General features: G+C 46.5%; 1 protein-coding gene across 3 annotated transcripts in view; it reads left to right on the top strand.

Annotated features, from left to right (window-relative positions):
- Positions 1-17,637, top strand: part of Supt6h (SPT6 homolog, histone chaperone and transcription elongation factor) — a 37,593-nt gene that overhangs the window by 16,490 nt on the left and 3,466 nt on the right. For all 3 annotated transcript variants that reach the window (XM_032913722.1, XM_032913724.1, XM_032913723.1), the window contains 21 exons: positions 1,405-1,553; positions 1,673-1,771; positions 2,256-2,385; positions 2,470-2,620; positions 2,754-2,908; positions 3,065-3,260; positions 3,713-3,852; positions 3,951-4,068; positions 5,187-5,263; positions 5,488-5,623; positions 5,906-6,043; positions 6,115-6,282; positions 7,134-7,261; positions 8,288-8,495; positions 9,119-9,266; positions 10,467-10,609; positions 11,966-12,106; positions 14,283-14,478; positions 14,819-15,057; positions 15,564-15,677; positions 15,836-15,960. In XM_032913722.1, the coding sequence (XP_032769613.1) occupies positions 1,405-1,553; positions 1,673-1,771; positions 2,256-2,385; positions 2,470-2,620; positions 2,754-2,908; positions 3,065-3,260; positions 3,713-3,852; positions 3,951-4,068; positions 5,187-5,263; positions 5,488-5,623; positions 5,906-6,043; positions 6,115-6,282; positions 7,134-7,261; positions 8,288-8,495; positions 9,119-9,266; positions 10,467-10,609; positions 11,966-12,106; positions 14,283-14,478; positions 14,819-15,057; positions 15,564-15,677; positions 15,836-15,960 (3,099 nt within the window). The remainder of the gene's footprint in view (positions 1-1,404; positions 1,554-1,672; positions 1,772-2,255; positions 2,386-2,469; positions 2,621-2,753; positions 2,909-3,064; positions 3,261-3,712; positions 3,853-3,950; positions 4,069-5,186; positions 5,264-5,487; positions 5,624-5,905; positions 6,044-6,114; positions 6,283-7,133; positions 7,262-8,287; positions 8,496-9,118; positions 9,267-10,466; positions 10,610-11,965; positions 12,107-14,282; positions 14,479-14,818; positions 15,058-15,563; positions 15,678-15,835; positions 15,961-17,637) is intronic.

The raw sequence follows: 17,637 nt of genomic DNA on the forward strand, positions 1-17,637 counted from the left end.
TCTACTTCTGTAATCCCAGTACTGGAGAGCAAAAGCTGGGAAGATCATGAGTTCAAGGTTAGCATGAGCTATATACAACTCTATGGGGGAGTGATCTGACATTCATTTTGGTTTTCTGTATTAGGAAATAAAAAACAAACTGGCTTATTTACCAAAATTAAATTGTTCAAAGAATCAGAAAATCAAGCTAGGTGTGGTATCACATACCTATAGTCCCAGCACAAAAATTGGACAACATAATGTCTATCTCAAAAACTAAAAAAAAGGGCTGGAGAGATGGCTCAGTGGTTAAGAGCTCCGACTGCTCTTCCAGAGGTCCTGAGTTCAATTCCCAGCAACCACATGGTGGCTCACAACCATCTATAATGAGATCTGATGCCCTCTTCTGGTGGGTCTGAAGACAGTGACAGTGTACTTATATATAATAAATAAATAAATCTTAAAAAAGGGGGGGGTCCCTGGAGAGATGGCTCAGCGGTTAGGAGCACCGACTGTTCTTCCAGAGGTCCTGAGTTCAATTCCCAGCAACCACATGGTGGCTCACGACCATCTGTAAAGAGATCTGATGCCCTCTTCTGGTGTATCTGAAGACGGCTACAGTGTACTTATATATAATAAATGAATAAATCTTTAAAAAAAAAAAAACAAAACTAAAAAACAACCGCAACAAAAAACACAAACAGAAGAGGTGTCAGGTAATCTGGTGGCAAATGCTTTTGCTCTGAGCAGTCTCACTAGCCCCTGTATCGGGTGTACAGATAATGTGCGTTTATCCCATGTAGAGAATGTTGCTTAAGAAGAAATACTTTATAATTGGGAAGTAATTTGGGAGCCTGAATAATATGGTATTGGAGGGCAACAAATGGTGTTGGTGAGTAGTACTTACAAGCTGAGAGGGACTTTCAAGGACTTTGAACTTCACTAAGCACATGTTGGTGTCTGCCTCTTCCTTATACTTTTTTCTCTTGAGACAGTCTTACTATGCAGCCCAGACTGACCTCAGACCTATAATCTAGTCTGTCTTCCTAGTGATGAGATTACAGGTGTGTGCTGCCATACCTGGCCTTTATACGTTCACTCCTATTAATTACCACTGATCATTTCAGTTTGTGCCCATATTTTGTGTTGTGTGTACATATTGTTACAGGATCTCATATAGTACAGTCTGGCCTCAAGCCACTAATACTCCCAGCTCTCAAGCTCTGGGATCCTACACCCAGCTTGCCTCTGGCTTCAGTCCCTAACTACTCAGTTATGAGAACTAGTAGTCATGGGAACTGCTGCTCCCAACAAGATGCACTCCTTTACGATGTCTTAGCTGTGTGTGAGCTGTTTGCTCCTGGGAACTAGGCTCCTTACAGCAACGCCCCCCTAGTTACCAGATGCTGCATCTTTCCCCTTCAGGCTCAAAGATGTGCAGTCAATGGATGAACTGAAAGATGTCTACAACCATTTCTTACTTTACTATGGCCGTGACATCCCTAAGATGCAGAATGCCGCCAAGGCTAGCCGGAAGAAGCTAAAACGCATAAAGGAGGATGGCGATGAAGAAGGTGGGTGGCCAGAAAGAAAGCTCCAGCCTTGCTGGCTGGGGCTGGTGCCCTTGGAGCTTTCTCAGATCCTTGAAAGCGCTCAGAAACAAGAGCTGACTGCCCTCAAATTTTTTTCCCAGGTGAAGGTGAGGAGGCTGAAGATGAGGAGCAGAGGGGACCAGAGCTCAAGCAAGCCTCCCGCCGAGACATGTACACCATCTGCCAGAGTGCCGGGCTAGGTAAAAACCATCTTCTTTGTCAGCTAGGCATTGTAGCTTTTTTTTTTTTTAATTCTTTTTTTCGGAGCTGGGGACCGAACCCAGGGCCTTGCGCTTCCTAGGCAAGCACTCTACCACTGAGCCAAATCCCCAACCCCGCATTGTAGCTTTAAATAAAGAAAAGTTCCCATAATCCCCTGGTGGATGGGAACAGGAAAGAATGTCTCAGTTACTTACCCAAGACTCCATGAACATTTGGTCCCCAACCATCTTTATATATCCACTTCCCTATGATTATCCAAGGGCTTTTGAATTTCTAAAGTAGTTAAAGTCTTCCTGGTGGTTAAAGTCAGATTTCATTTGTTGTCCTTTGATGACCTATCCTGCCTGCTAATTGTCTTGTTGCCTCAAAACTCTGATTCCCAAGACAGCTGCTGTCCCTCTGACCACTGAGCATTCTGCTGACTGGCTGCAGCCTCACCTGTCACTCTTCTGTTTGCCGTAGATGGCCTGGCCAAAAAGTTTGGCCTCACACCTGAGCAGTTTGGGGAGAACCTCCGTGACAGCTACCAACGGCATGAGACAGAGCAGTTCCCTGCAGAACCTTTGGAGCTGGCCAAGGATTATGTTTGCAGGTGGGCATGCAGCAGTAGACCAGCAGGAAGGGTGACGTAGATGCTGAGACACTCTCATCTGCAGCTCCACTGTTGTCCCCACAGCCAGTTCCCTACACCAGAAGCTGTGCTTGAAGGTGCCCGATACATGGTTGCTCTACAGATTGCCCGGGAGCCCCTTGTCAGACAGGTGCTGAGACAAACCTTTCAGGAGAGAGCTAAGCTAAACATAACCCCAACCAAGAAAGGTAGAAAGGTAAGTTGGGGAAAGGATGGCTGTTCTAAATGTGGCCACACTAAACTGCCATCTACCTGGAAACCAAGGCAGTCTTTTCTCCCATGAGCCAAGCACTGCCTACCTGCTAATGCCATCCTCCCCGTGTCTTTAGGATGTGGATGAGGCCCACTATGCTTATTCTTTTAAGTACTTAAAGAACAAGCCTGTTAAAGAGCTAAGAGACGACCAGTTCCTCAAGATAGGCCTGGCTGAAGATGAAGGCCTGCTCACCATTGACATCAGCATAGACATGAAGGGAGTGGAAGGGTAAGTTGAGCTTTGGGCTGGAGGAGGTCAGAGGAGGGAAAACAGCTCTCAGGAATGTAAACCATTCTGAGTTAAGTGAGCTTGTTACTGGTTCACTCTGCTTGTCTGAGTGTTGTGTTTTCTCTGTCAGAACTAGAGCTTCATATCTTTCTTCAGGTATGGTAATGACCAGACATACTTTGAGGAGATCAAGCAGTTTTACTACCGGGATGAGTTCAGTCATCAAGTCCAGGAATGGAACCGGCAGCGTACTATGGCCATTGAGCGAGCTCTGCAGCAGTTCCTCTATGTGCAAATGGCCAAAGAACTTAAGAACAAGCTGCTCGCTGAGGCCAGGGAGAGTGTTGTAAAGGTGAGGCCCACAAGCTCGCGCCTCTGTCCTCTCTGGGATGGTAGCAGGTGCTTAACCCAACCTAACCCTAAACTCATTTTTTCTTTCTTTCTTTATTAATTGTATGTATGGGTATATGCACAAACGAGAAGGTCAAGGTTACTTTTCTGAAGTTGATTCTCCCCTTCTACTATGTGGGTCCCATGGATTGAACTCAAGTTGTCGGGAGTGGCAGTGGGTACCTTTACCTGGGGACACATACTCTGTATGTAGCCCAGGCTGACCTTGTGATCCTCCTGAGTGCTTATGCCACCATACCTTAGCTTTCATTCTTCTTTTTTTTTTTTTTTTTTTGTAGAACTACTTGTAAGCAAGTAGCTGCCAAGTAGCTAGGAGCATTGCTCCCATGAAGACATGCCCTTGAACCCTTGACGTGCTTGGTGACCATAGTGTCTACTGTGTTTTTCCTTTAGGCCTGTAGCCGAAAGCTCTACAACTGGCTGCGAGTGGCGCCCTACCGACCAGATCAGCAGGTAGAGGAGGATGACGACTTTATGGATGAAAACCAGGGGAAGGGCATTCGAGTCTTAGGCATTGCTTTCTCCTCTGCCAGGTACTGCCTGCCCTGCACCATCCCTCACTTGGTCTTTAACATTTTCTTCACATCCATGGTTCAGATTGCTAACTATTGCACTATTCTTTCCATGGCAGAGACCACCCTGTGTTCTGTGCCCTAGTCAATGGTGAAGGAGAAGTGACTGATTTCCTCCGTCTGCCCCATTTTACCAAACGGCGAACTGCATGGAGGGAAGAGGAGCGGGAAAAGAAGGTAAATTTCTAGAATAAGAGTCACATGTGCTCTCTCTCTCTCTCTCTCTCTCTCTCTCTCTCTCTCTCTCTCTCTTCCTCTCCTGGCTTGACATGATTTAAAAAAAAAAAAAAAAAAAAGTCACATGTGTGTACCCAGAATGCGCTCTGCCGTCAGTGAGATCAAGTGGTGTAGTGTAAGCAGAACACCAACAGAGCCTCACATAAATAGGGTTATCACACATTGAGTATAAGCCAGAAGAGTGTAATAATTAGGGAATAGTATCAGAAATAGACCAGGCTGGCTTTGAACTCAGAGATCTACCTTCCTCTGCTCTTCCCGGCCCCCTCCATGGCTGAGATAAACAAGTATGCACCATGCCCAGCTGGCAAGTTCTTTTAAAACATAAAAAACAATAAACTACACTGTTTAGTGCTCTACTAATACTCTGATCCCCATTTTTTGGTTGTCTTGTTTGTTGAGACAGGATTTCTGTTGTCTTGCATGGCCTTGAACTCACAGAGATCCACCTGTATCTGCCTTCCAAGTGCTAGGTTTAAAGGCTGGCTCTTGATCCCCATTGTAATATTTTGAAATTATTTCATCTCTGGGAGTCAGTACAGGCAGTAGATGGCACTCGGTTACTGGGTGTGGTTTGCTTCTGGTGTGCAGCCAGCGCAAGGTCTTGTGCTCTTCTGGATCTGTCCTGGCTGCTTCTGGTCTTACTTACCAGCATCTGGGTCACACTGTCCTATGAGCTGAGAACCACTGGGGAATTAAGCCAACCTCTTCCTGCTTTTTTCTAAAGAAGGGTGAATTTGAATATTTCTGAATTTCTTTATCTTTTTTTAATTTATGATAATCATATCTTAAAATGTCGTAAGAACCTCATTCTAACAAATAACAACGTTAATTAGCAACTATAGTTTCTGTTACTGTTGGTTTTGGAGGGGGGTTCTTTTCCTCAGACAGGGTTTCTCTGTTATAGCCGTGGAACTCCCTGTGTAGACCGGCCTTGCTTCGAACTTACAGAGACTTGCTTGCCTCTGCTTCCCAATGCTGGGATTAAAGACCTGCCGCCATACCCCGAAAAAACTCCATGCTCAGAGCTGTTCAGCTACGATTTTCTTTTAATTCAGGCTCAAGATATTGAGACTCTAAAGAAGTTTCTTGTGAATAAGAAGCCTCATGTAGTTACTGTTGCAGGAGAAAACAGGTAAGGAGAAGCATGTGTCTCTGGGGCACTCATCTCTTGTTGCTGAATTGGGTACATGCCCGGAACAGAGACTTTGTGTCTGGGAGTGACGTTGATATCCTTGGGTTTCTCTGGAGATGTGGTTCTTCTTTGTCTTAAGGCTCTCCTCTCCCCTACACGTCAGTCAAGACACTATCCATTCCTGATGAAATACAACCTTTAACCAGTCCTCCTCCTCCTTGTAGGGATGCCCAGATGTTGATTGAGGATGTGAAGCGCATAGTGCATGAGCTGGACCAAGGCCAACAGCTTTCTTCTATTGGGGTGGAGCTGGTTGACAATGAGTTGGCCATTCTGTATATGAACAGCAAAAAATCAGAGGTAATGCTGATTCCTCACCTCAAAGGCTTGCTCTGGGAACTGCTTCAGACCTCATAGAGACTGGACAGGAAATACAGGTTGTCAGGGTTAGGACTACGCCTGTTAGTTTACCCATGCACACACTTCCTAGGCTACCAGAAGTAGTTCAGATTGGCAACTGCAGAGATTAAAGTGATTCTAGGAAAAGAAGATAAGAAAGTGGACTCTAGCCAGGGTGGTGTGGATTTCTCTTCCTTGTCATTGAGAACACCCTAAGGTTCTGTGACCTTCCTTTGGTTCTAGGCAGAGTTCCGTGATTATCCACCAGTTTTGAGACAAGCGGTTTCTCTAGCCCGGCGCATTCAAGATCCTCTGATAGAATTTGCCCAGGTGTGCAGCTCTGATGAAGACATCCTATGTCTCAAGTTTCATCCCTTGCAGGTGAGTAGGATTGGCAAGTAGGCCAGGTGGGTCAGAAGGCACAGTAACCTTACTTGCTACTGTGTTGGTAGGAGCATGTTGTGAAAGAGGAGCTGCTCAACGCCTTGTACTGTGAATTCATCAATCGGGTCAATGAGGTTGGGGTTGATGTCAACCGTGCCATTGCCCATCCTTACAGCCAGGCCTTGATCCAGTACGTCTGTGGCCTGGGACCTCGAAAAGGGACCCACCTGCTGAAGGTAGGTCTATTGATTAAAAATAATCATTTCATTAAGTATGAAGAATTTTTGCCAGTATGACTGACAGATCAGAGAGGTAAAGTAGGTTGTTGAGAATTACTCAGCCCATTGAGTGTCAGAGGCCAACCTCAGGCACTGGGGGCTGAACCCTGCTCCTCACTATACTGTTACTATTCTACAATGACCATAGGCCATGAGGGAAAAGCCAGAAGAGCTAAGTTTCTTCTTCCAGTGGAAACAAGAAGGTTTCAGAGAAAGCTTCACCAGCACTCATAACATTGTTTGTCTAATGTGAATGATGCTCGCTCTACATATGTTGAGATACACTTTCAAGCAATGCACAGTTACATGTCATTGCCTTTTTGTTTCGTTTTGTTTCATTTTATTTGTTTGGGGTTTTTGGTTAGTTGGTTGGGTTTTTTTTGAGACAGGGTTTCCCAGTGTAGCCCTGGCTGTCCTGGAACTTAACTCTGTAGACCAGGTTGGTCCCAAACTCACCCTCCCAAGTGCTTGGATTAAATGTGTGTGCCACCACTGCCTGGGCTTGTTTTTATTTTTTGAAACAGTTTGATGTAGCCCTGAGTGGCCTCAAGCTTATTCATAGCTGAAGTGGACCTTGAACTCCTATTCTCTCTCACTCTGACATGCTAGCATTATATGGGTGTGCCACTGCGCCCAGCAATTCCTAGTCTGATAGGTAATGTGTAGCCCATTAAAGGCATCATTAGTTGATAACCTAGTGATGTCCCAGATACTGAGTTTGTGACATAGAGTGTCTATCAGAAGCCAGAAAGCAGTCTCGGGAGACAGGGCCCAATTACTGCCTACTCACTTCCAGCCCTCTTCCCTAGATTTTGAAACAGAACAACACTCGACTCGAGAGCCGGACTCAGCTGGTCACCATGTGTCACATGGGTCCCAAAGTCTTCATGAATTGTGCTGGCTTCCTCAAGATCGACACTGCCTCTCTGGGGGACAGGTGATACCCTCTGCTTAGACAGGCCAGGAACAGTTCCTTGGGCATTGACTTGGGGCTTCAGGGAATTAGGCCTTTGAAAGGGCCCCAGGCCATTGAAATTAGGAAATGTTTTAAAGAAAAGGTAAGAAGCTGCCCCTGCCCTATGGAAAAGATCAGCAAGAGGCTTTTACATGTGAGAGGGACACAGACACCAGCATTGTCCTCAAGGAGAAAGCAGAACATTGTGCTCAGGGTTTGTCACAGCCAGATGAGGTTGGGAACAGCAAGGGGCCATGGGAAAAGAGCATGGGTATGAAGAGGTGCAGGACGGGGAGAGATTTGTTCTGTTTTAGGATGGTGGTACTGAGACTTCACTATTGACCTCTTCCTCTCCAGAAGTTATCAACTCAGTCTTTGGAGGATCTTTTCCACGGGCACATAGCTCCTCATTCAGTAATGGAAGTCAGTGGGGAAATAGGCTTCAAGTTCTAAAACTTCATTTTCCACTCAGCTTTGCTGTAACACTCCACGAATAACATAGGCCCATGTGAGTGCACGGGCAAGACCAGCCTGGGAAGGCTTTATGGGGGAAAACAGCTGCCAGCAAATTTTCAGAGGTTTTCTTCCCCCTTCTTGTTTTATATTATGACTCATAAGTTCACTATTTAAAATTTCAACAGAAAGAACTATTATACAGAAAGTGGAAGTCCCCCATAATTCCACCCCCCAGAGAAAACTACCATAACAGTTTTTATGTATACTACAATTTTCTAAATTTTATTTTTGCTATGCATTTACTAACTACTCATTTACTTCAAAAATGAGATCACATGGTTCATAGTGTTTTGCAGTGCATTTTTCACGTATATCAGTATATCATGGCCATCTCCCCATGTCAGCAAACATAAATTTACTTCATTCTTTTTAATGGCTGTGTAGTATTCCATCGTATGGAGTGCCCTGGTTTGCCCAGCCAGTTCCACATTGGTGGGTTGTTAATTGAAACTTCTGGTTTTTAATCTTGCTCCAATTCTGCCTTTCTTCCAGCACTGACTCATACATTGAAGTTCTTGATGGTTCTCGAGTCCACCCTGAAACATATGAGTGGGCCAGAAAGATGGCAGTGGATGCCTTGGAATATGACGAGTCTGCAGAGGACGCCAATCCTGCAGGAGCCCTTGAGGAAATCTTGGAAAACCCGGAGCGACTAAAGGATTTAGACCTTGATGCCTTTGCAGAAGAACTAGAGAGACAGGTAGGTGGCTATAGGCCCTGGCAGGCAAGGACTCATCTCAAGCAGCTGTGTGGGAAGGGACTTGGGTAGCAGATGTCCAGAGAAACCTGATAGTGCTGTACTGGAGCCTTGATCCTCTCTTCTCCCCTCCCGTGCTGTACTAGGTCTTGGAAGGAAGCTTTTGGCCACTCACTAGTGAGCCGGGAAAAGTGTCAAGTGCTACAACCTTACAGTGGAGGCGGAACAGAGGGACGCCCTCCTTCCTCCTTCCAACAGTGGAGCTTTGCATTGCTTTCTTTATACGTGGGGTTTCCTAAAGCATGTCCCATGGGTAGCAATGTCCTGTGGTAACTTTGAAATTTTCTTTATTGAGGTAGGAGCAGTGACACATTCCTGTAATAACTAATCCCAGCTACTCAGGAGGTTAAGGCAGGAAGATGACACATTCAGGAGCCACCTGTACAACATAGACACCATTGAGGGAGAAGGTGGGAGAGAAAGAAACAAAGGAGAATTTTCTGTAGTAAATGTTGACAGAAAAGAAAAGCACAGACAGTGCAAAACTGCCTGCTGCCTCCTGTCACAAATTCCCAGTGAGTCAAGTTGAGGGCTGCAAGGCTTTTCTTGATGGACCTTTTCTTTAGGGCTATGGTGACAAACACATCACACTCTATGACATCCGAGCAGAGCTCAGTTGTAGGTATAAGGACCTCCGGACGGCCTACCGCTCTCCTAACACAGAGGAGATCTTCAATATGTTAACCAAAGAGACACCAGAGACCTTCTACATTGGTAAGTTATGAGGCTGGATTTATACTCAGGGGATGTGTATAAACTAAAATGTGATTCCAGTTGAAATGAAGATAGATTTTCAGGATATGGTGGCACAAGCCTTTAATCTCAGCACTGGGGAAGCAGAGGTAGGCAGATCTCTGAGTTTGAGCCAGGCTGGTCTACAGAGCAAGTTCCAGAATAGCTCAGACTATACAAAGAAGCCCTGTCTTGAAAAACACACTAAGAAAGACAGGTTTACACTTCAGGTGAGGAAGACCAAGAGATCTTTTGTCCTCGTTTGCTTTCCTGCTGCTGTGATAAAACGCTGACCAAAAGCAACCTTTGAGGGGGAAAGGCTTATTACATCTTACAGGTTAGAGTCCATCATGGGGGAAGCCAGCAAAGGAGCCTGAGGCAGGCACTGGTGTAGTGTGCACCACATGGAGGCGCTGCTTACTTCTTCTGGCTTGCTCTCAGGCTCATGCTCGACCACCTTTCTTCCACATTCCAGGACTACTTGTCCGGGGTAGCACAGCCCACAGTAGACTAAGCCCTCTGCATCAATTAGCAGTCAAAAAATGCCCCCTAAGAAATGTCCACATGGGGTTGGGGATTTATCTCAGTGGTAGAGCGCTTGCCTAGGAAGCGCAAGGCCCTGGGTTCGGTCCCCAGCTCTGAAAAAAAAGAACCAAAAAAAAAAAAGAAATGTCCACATGCCAATCTGATTGAGTTAATTCCACATTTGAAGTTTCTCTTCTCAAGGATCTCTAGTTTGTGTCACGTGGACAAAATTAACCAGTGTAGCCCCTGAGAAAGAAGGTGGGGCCTAGACTGGAGATCAAGTGTTACTTCTTTCCTTGCCTGTTGACATAGACCTGGATCTCACCATCTTGGAAGGGTGACTCAGGAAGATTATCAATTTTAAGGACAGCCTTGGTGAAAGTTGATCTCACAGTACAAAGTAAAAGGAGGACTCAGGGTAACACATTGCTGGAGCACTTCTAATGTTTGCAGGACCCTGAGTTCAGTCTCCAACGCGGCCAAAATAGAAGTTCTACTTGTAGCTTGCTTTTGACATCTTCATAGAGTTGTCTGACAGGCATCATTTCCCTAGTGTTAAGTCCAGGGAAGGTCTCTGTCAATGGATGCTGTGTCAGCAGAGGGAATGGGAATGAGTCAGCTTCCCCGTCTTGTTGTTAACTGCTTTCTGTCCTCCAGGAAAGCTCATCATCTGTAATGTCACGGGCATCGCTCACAGGCGCCCACAGGGTGAGAGCTATGACCAGGCCATCCGAAATGACGAGACAGGGCTGTGGCAGTGCCCCTTCTGTCAACAGGACAACTTCCCTGAGCTGAGTGAGGTATGTGCTGTGGGTTACTGCAGAGCTTCCTTACCTGAAGTTTGCTAAGGAGAGAGAAAAGTATTCTCACCAAACAAGTACACAAAGGAAGAGGGGAGATTCTTAGTATGAAGTCCCTTCCTGTGTGTCCCCTTCCATTCTGCTGCAGTCACTGTGCCCTTTAACTCTTGTCCCACTTTCTTCCTGTCACCACAGCAAATTAGGCCATGAGACTGTGCATGCACACCCTCAGGGTGGGCAGTGGCCTTACTTACACTGGCTTGAAAGTACACATCAGCTCTGTGCAGTTTCTGTATTCTTCCCACTCCGATTTTCCCTTTGTTCTTCTAGGCATTATATGCCTGCCTGCTGGCCCGCCCGTCTTCTTTTTTATCCGGAAGATAAGGTCTTATTATGTAGCCTTGGCTGGTCTGGAACTCACTGTGTAGACCAAGCTGGCCTTGAACTTTTAAGAGATCTGTCTTCCTTAGCCTCCTTAGTGCTGAGTGAGATTCAAGGCATACCCTCCTCACCCAACACCCAACTAGCTTACTCTTCAAAAGCTACCCAGTGTTTTCTGGTTTTTCACTTATTAGGTCCATTGTAGCAAATTCCTGCATAGACACTTGTTACACTCACTGAAGCAGAACAGAACAAAAGGAATCTCAGTGGGGTTGGAAAGTAAGTCAGTTAATTGGGAAAGGTTCATCTAATGGCCTTTAGTGCCAAGCATCAAACTCTCCCTTGGTGGGGGGCTGATTGGATACTCTTTTCTGTTGGTTTGTATGGTTTTTAATTTTCTTACTTATTTTATGTGTGTTCATGCTACTGTGTGTTGTATGTGTGTGGAGATTAGAGGATACATTGTGGGTTCTCATACCGTGTACATCCCAGGGATCAAACTAAGATCATCACACTTTGTGGCAGGAGCCTCTCCCCACTGAGTCATCTTCCTTGCTCCCTGCTCCTTTTCTTTTTTTTTTTTTTTTTTTTTTTTTCTTTTTTTTTTGGAGCTGGGGACCAAACCCAGGGCCTTGCGCTTCCTAGGTAAGCGCTCTACCACTGAGCTAAATCCCCAGCCCCTCTTTTTTTATAAATATATATTCACTTTACTTTAGGTGTGAATGTTTTCCCTGTATGTCTCTGTGCACCATGTGGTATCTTTGATACCCTCTGAGGTCAGAAGAGGGCATTAACCCCTTATAACTGCAGTCAGGGTTGTTTGTAACTGCTATGTGGATTCTAGGAATTGATCCAGACCCTCTGTAAGAGCAATAAATACCCTTAACCACTGAGCCATCTCTCCAGCCCTCCTGGCTGCTCTGTTCTGTACACACAGGCTCCAGAATCTTAATAGTCTTCCTCTCTGTTCTTCAGGTCTGGAACCATTTTGACAGTGGATCGTGCCCTGGCCAGGCCATTGGCGTGAAAACACGGCTAGACAACGGCGTCACTGGCTTCATCCCTACCAAATTCCTCAGTGACAAAGTGGTGAAGAGGCCAGAGGAGCGTGTGAAGGTAGATGGCAGCCGGGTTCAGGGGTCGTGCATTCTCCAGTTGCCCTGTTGGGCTTTCTAGCTTTGAGCTGCTCCCACCAAAAGTTAGGCTCTGTTCCCAGTGACTGCTGGTGGAGAGGGTAGAAAGGATTTATAATAACGGGGAGAAGCTGGGGAGAGCATCTGAATGAGTAGTGGCTTTTGTCTACTGTTTTTGCAAAGCAGTTTCTGCTGGATACCAGCTCTTTGGAAGAGGGCTCCTTCCTGTGGGAAGCTGTGCTCAGCACATAGCAGGAAGTGAGTAAGACCCAACATCACAAACAAGAAAGCTCTGCCTGCTCTCCGTGTTGGGCAGTGTTGCTCAGGAGATTTCAAAGGCTGTGTGGCACAGCTCTGTCCATAGACTACCTCTGAGCGTCCGAGTGGAACAGGGCCACATGAGAGCTTGGCAGTAAATCTCCCAGCTCCCTTCTGTCCTGTCTTCTCCGCCTGAGGCTGCCATGTACCAGGCTCCAGCCTGGTGTGTGTCTGTGTTCTATCCCCAGGCCGTGCGTGCATGCATGTGTGCGTGCTTGGCAGAAAGTAACTTTGTGCCAGAGTTCTAGCTGGACACTCAGTGAATACACTTACTTAAAGTTCAGAGAGTAACTTTTTAACAGAGTTGATTCTTTCCACCTAAGGTTGTCCGTTTGGACTTTCTTGGTGAGGAAGGGGCAATACTGTTTTGTAACCCCAGCCTTAACTTGCTGTATAAACCATATAGAGATCTACCTGCCTCTGCCTCCTACATGCTGGAATTAAAAGCATGCACTACTAGATCCAATTCCACCCTAGTGTTGATGGTACCTACCTCATCTGACTTTTTATGTGGGTTCCAAGGATCAATTTCAGATCTCCAAGCGCTGAAGAGGTACCTCCATGGTTAAGAACATTGGTTGTTCTTCCAAAGATCCTGAGTTCAATTCCCAGCATCCACAAGGCAGCTTACAACTGTCTGTAAACTGTAGTTCCATGATATCCTATGCCGTCTTCTGGTATGCTCATATACACACAGACAAAGCACGCTTATGTATAATGTACATAAATTAATAGATCTTTAGAAATATTTCAGATCTCTGGGTATTAGTGGCAAATTCATGGGAATAAAATATTCTTTGTTTTCAAGGGTAAAATCTCATGTAACCCAACCTGGCCTCAAACTCAGTACACAGCTAAGAATGACCTTGAACTTCTGGTCTGCCTGGCTCTACCTCCCAAGTGCTGAAGTTAACAGACATATGCCATACCTGTCTTTATGCAGTGCTGGGAATTCATTTCAGGGTTTTGTGAAGAGGCATGATGTCCAAGGCAACTGACAATAGAAAGCATTGAATTGAAGGCTTATTTAAGTCTTACGTTAGTCCACAATCATCATGGTGGGAAGCAGCAGGAATGGATCTGTAGCAGGGCAGAGGAAGAGCCTGGCCTGGAGTTTTGACCCCTCGGTGCCTAGGCCCAGTAACGCACCACCTCCAACAAGGGCACACTTCCCGTCCTTCCAAACAGTTCCACGTAGGACTAAGCATGTCAGTATATGAGCCTGTAGGGGCTGTATACTGACCACCACACCCTTTATGAGTCTGGGAGAGCTGTGGACTCAGTGATCAAAAGAAACTTGTTTGCCTTTGAGACAGGGTCTCTCTCTGTAGCCCTGCTGTCCTCAAACTTGCTCTGTAGACCAGGCTGGCCTCAAACCCACAGAGACCCAACTGCTCTTTGGAAGAGCAGTTTTAATCCCCAAATGCTGGGATTAAAAGCGTGTACCACAACTACCTGGCAAAAAAGACATTCTTAATCAATGAAGCTAAGATTTTCAATGGTATCCAAACGGACTGCCTTAAGCCAATATTTACATGGAAAGACTCTTCAGGAAAAATATGAAAAACCGCTATTACTTCACTTCCTTTCCAAAAAGGGCATGAGCTTTAGATAACAACATGGAGGAATACCTGTGATGATAACTCCAGTTTTCCAGCTAGGAGTGAGCGGCACTGGTACAGGATACATCGACCCACCCCCACACTCTTGCTTTGACATTTGGTAGCTGGCTTTGGGCAAGTCTGACCTTTCAGACTGAGCTTTGCTCTTCTATTATGTGAAATAAAGCACTGGGCTACACAGTCTTTGTCCCTTGCAGCTCACATGTTCTGTGGATATAGGTGGGGATGACTGTTCACTGCCGCATAATGAAGATCGATATTGAAAAGTTCAGTGCAGACCTGACCTGCCGGACCTCAGACCTCATGGACAGGAACAATGAGTGGAAACTGCCCAAGGACACCTACTACGACTTCGATGCCGAAGCCGCAGACCACAAGCAGGAGGAGGACATGAAGCGAAAGCAGCAGCGGACCAGTGAGTGCCCCACGGGAGGCTTGCACCTGAGCAGCTTATACCACAAACCTAGGCTGCAGAGCTGTGCGTTGGCTTACCAGAGCGTCTGCCCAGTTTCAAAGCTCTGGGGCCTAGAGACATAAAGGCAGGCATGAGCAGGACTGGAGCCCACAGTCTCCCTGTACATTTTGCTAAACTTCATTTCCTCAGACAGCCTAAGAACTGGGGTAACACCTCATTCACTTCATGGAATCAAGCCCAAAAGTGTGACAGTGTCTCATAGTCCGTGGTGGGTCAAAAGCTATCTCTGACTGTCCTGTCACTAACCTGTCACCTGGTCTGTCTCTTTTGCCCTCCTCAGCATACATCAAGCGAGTGATTGCACACCCGTCCTTCCATAACATAAATTTTAAGCAAGCAGAAAAGATGATGGAGACAATGGACCAAGGGGATGTTATCATTCGGCCGAGCAGCAAGGGGGAGAACCACCTGACAGTGACCTGGAAAGTCAGTGACGGCATCTACCAGCATGTGGATGTGCGAGAGGAGGGCAAGGAAAATGCCTTCAGCCTGGGAGCCACTCTGTGGATCAACAGTGAGGTGGGTGGGGGCTGTGCCTGAACAAGTTCTGGTTGCTTTCACCTAACAGTGACTTGGTCACATTATACGTAGTTTGGTTTGCAGAGCTTGGTAGTTTGTAGCATAAATAAATACTAGCTTTATTTTCCCTATATTTCAGTTTTTAAAATAGCTTAGCAACAGCTGTCATGGAAGGGGAAGATGCACACATGTGAGGTCTCTTGTCTGTATCCCACAAGGAGATCTGAAGTCCCTGTTGATCCTGAATACCAGGGACATCACATTGGTACTTAAAACACTGCTGGTAAATACAAGGGACATCACCGCTAGTACTTAAGACTGCTGGTAATGTAGGGGCTGGGATTTAATCAAGCCAGCTGGTCAGTTGAGGGGACTTTGCAGTGGAGTGCGGTTCAGCAGGATCAGGATGTCAGGCCCTGCCATCTTGTCTCTTCAGGGAGGGTTTAATAAAGGGCTGGAGTCTTAGCTGGATGTGATGTGTGTGAGACCTTACATTCTTCCTATAGGAATTTGAAGACTTGGATGAGATTGTTGCCCGCTACGTCCAGCCCATGGCTTCCTTTGCTCGAGACCTTCTGAACCACAAGTATTACCAGGACTGTAGTGGTGGGGACCGAAAGGTGAGCCTCGGACCCTCTGGACACCCTCCAGGCTTGTACTGGTGGACACTAGGGAGAGAATAGGGACTCAGTGGTGAAGGAAGTGCATGTGTGTGCACCAGTCACTGTATCCCAAGCATGCTACCATCCCAACCTGTCCCCCTCATTCTACCCCCCAGAAATTAGAGGAGCTGCTCATCAAAACTAAGAAGGAGAAGCCCACCTTCATCCCTTACTTCATCTGTGCCTGCAAGGAACTGCCCGGCAAGTTCCTCCTGGGATACCAGCCCCGGGGTAAACCCAGGTGAGCACTGGTGCTGAGACGCTGCTGCCTCTGAGGTGCACACAGGCCAGGACGAGGCCACGCCACTCTGCTTCTACCTCCTCTGTCCCCTTACCTGTTCAGAACAGAGGTTGTGGTTGACGGCACCTGTGTCTAGGCTGTGGCCCAGCACAGGATCATAGGCTCCATGAGAACTGTTTGTGACTTGATTTTCAGTTTCATTCTTCTTTTCTTTTTTTCTTTAATGTAAGTTGATTGTGTTGTTCTCAAGCGTGAACTTTGTAAATGATAGTGTTGTATCATGGTGTCAGAAGGTTGGGCATGCCTGGTAGAGACAAGAAACAAAGGATCGCCTAGAACTAAGAAAGGCGTCCCCTTTACCAGTACTCCCCAGGCACTGCAGTGATGGGGTGGACATGGGTGTCATGCTGCTCTTTCCATTCTGCTCCCTTCTTCCACCTTCCCAGAACTCTGAGCACATGGCAGCTCACTGATGCCACAATGCACATATTTTGTGCCTACTGAACAGTGGGTGAATGGAGGAATCTCCACTCTGCTCCCTTCCATGTGTAACTGACAGGCTGCTTTTTTGAGGCATTCCTTTTCCCACACCCCTTTAGCTCACCCTGAGCCTGGGTCCAGTTTCCTTAGGCTGATCTGCTGGGCCTATTTGCACACTCTAGTAATCATACCTGCTGCCCTGCCTGCCCCTGCCCTGCCACCAGCCTTCCTACCCCAGTGGAGAAATGGACGTCTGTGCTCTAGCTCTGCACTGATCACATGTGGACCGCTGAGGAGAGCTCTGGGGCCTGTGCCACACTTGGCACTTGAAGCATCATGCTCCTTTCTGAGGTGGCTTTCCTGCCACATCGATGCCTTCCACAGAGTAGCAGCCAGGGCCCTGTAAGAGTAGGACTGTTTGGGCTGGAGAGATGGCTCAGTGGTTAAGAGCACCCGACTGCTCTTCCAGAGGTCCTGAGTTCAATTCCCAGCACCCACATGGTGGCTCACAACCATCTGTAAAGAAATCTGATGCCCTATTCTGATGTATCTGAAGACAGCTGCAGTGTACTTATATATAATAAATGAGTAAATCTAAAAAAAAATTAAAAAAAAAAGAGTGGGAATGTTTAATGAAGGCCAGGTGGGGTGACAATCTGAAATAAGATTTAACACCGTGGGGGTTGGGGATTTAGCTCAGTGGTAGAGCGCTTGCCTAGCAAGCGCAGGCTCTGGGTTCGGTCCCCAGCTCCGAAAAAAAGAAAAAAAAAAAAAAAAAGATTTAACACCGTGGCTTCCCATAGAAGGGAGCACAGACTCCCTGACTTGTATCCTTGTATGGAGATTCAGGAAGCAAGTTTTGGCTAAGTATAAGTGAGGATTGCACCATGCTTACCATTCATTGACTCTTAGCTGTTGTTGGCTCTCCTTGAGAGAACACAGCAGTCACATAGGTGGTAAGTGCAGAACTCAAGCTAGACCAGATCCAGGTATGAGGCTAAGGCCTACCCTCTTAGCCACTCTGTTACTCTCAGAAATATTGAATGAAAGCAAACTAACCACCTTCCAGAGTACCAGAGAATTCTTCTGCTTACCTGGACCTGCCAGGGAGGTCACGTCCTCCCTGATGTTCTGTAACCTTGGTATCACTCTCCTGCAGCGTGCTGTCTGCAGTGAAGGCATCCTATCTCCAGTTGG

This window comes from Rattus rattus, chromosome 9 (assembly GCF_011064425.1).
Source record: "Rattus rattus isolate New Zealand chromosome 9, Rrattus_CSIRO_v1, whole genome shotgun sequence".
NCBI classification, from domain to species: Eukaryota; Metazoa; Chordata; class Mammalia; order Rodentia; family Muridae; genus Rattus; species Rattus rattus.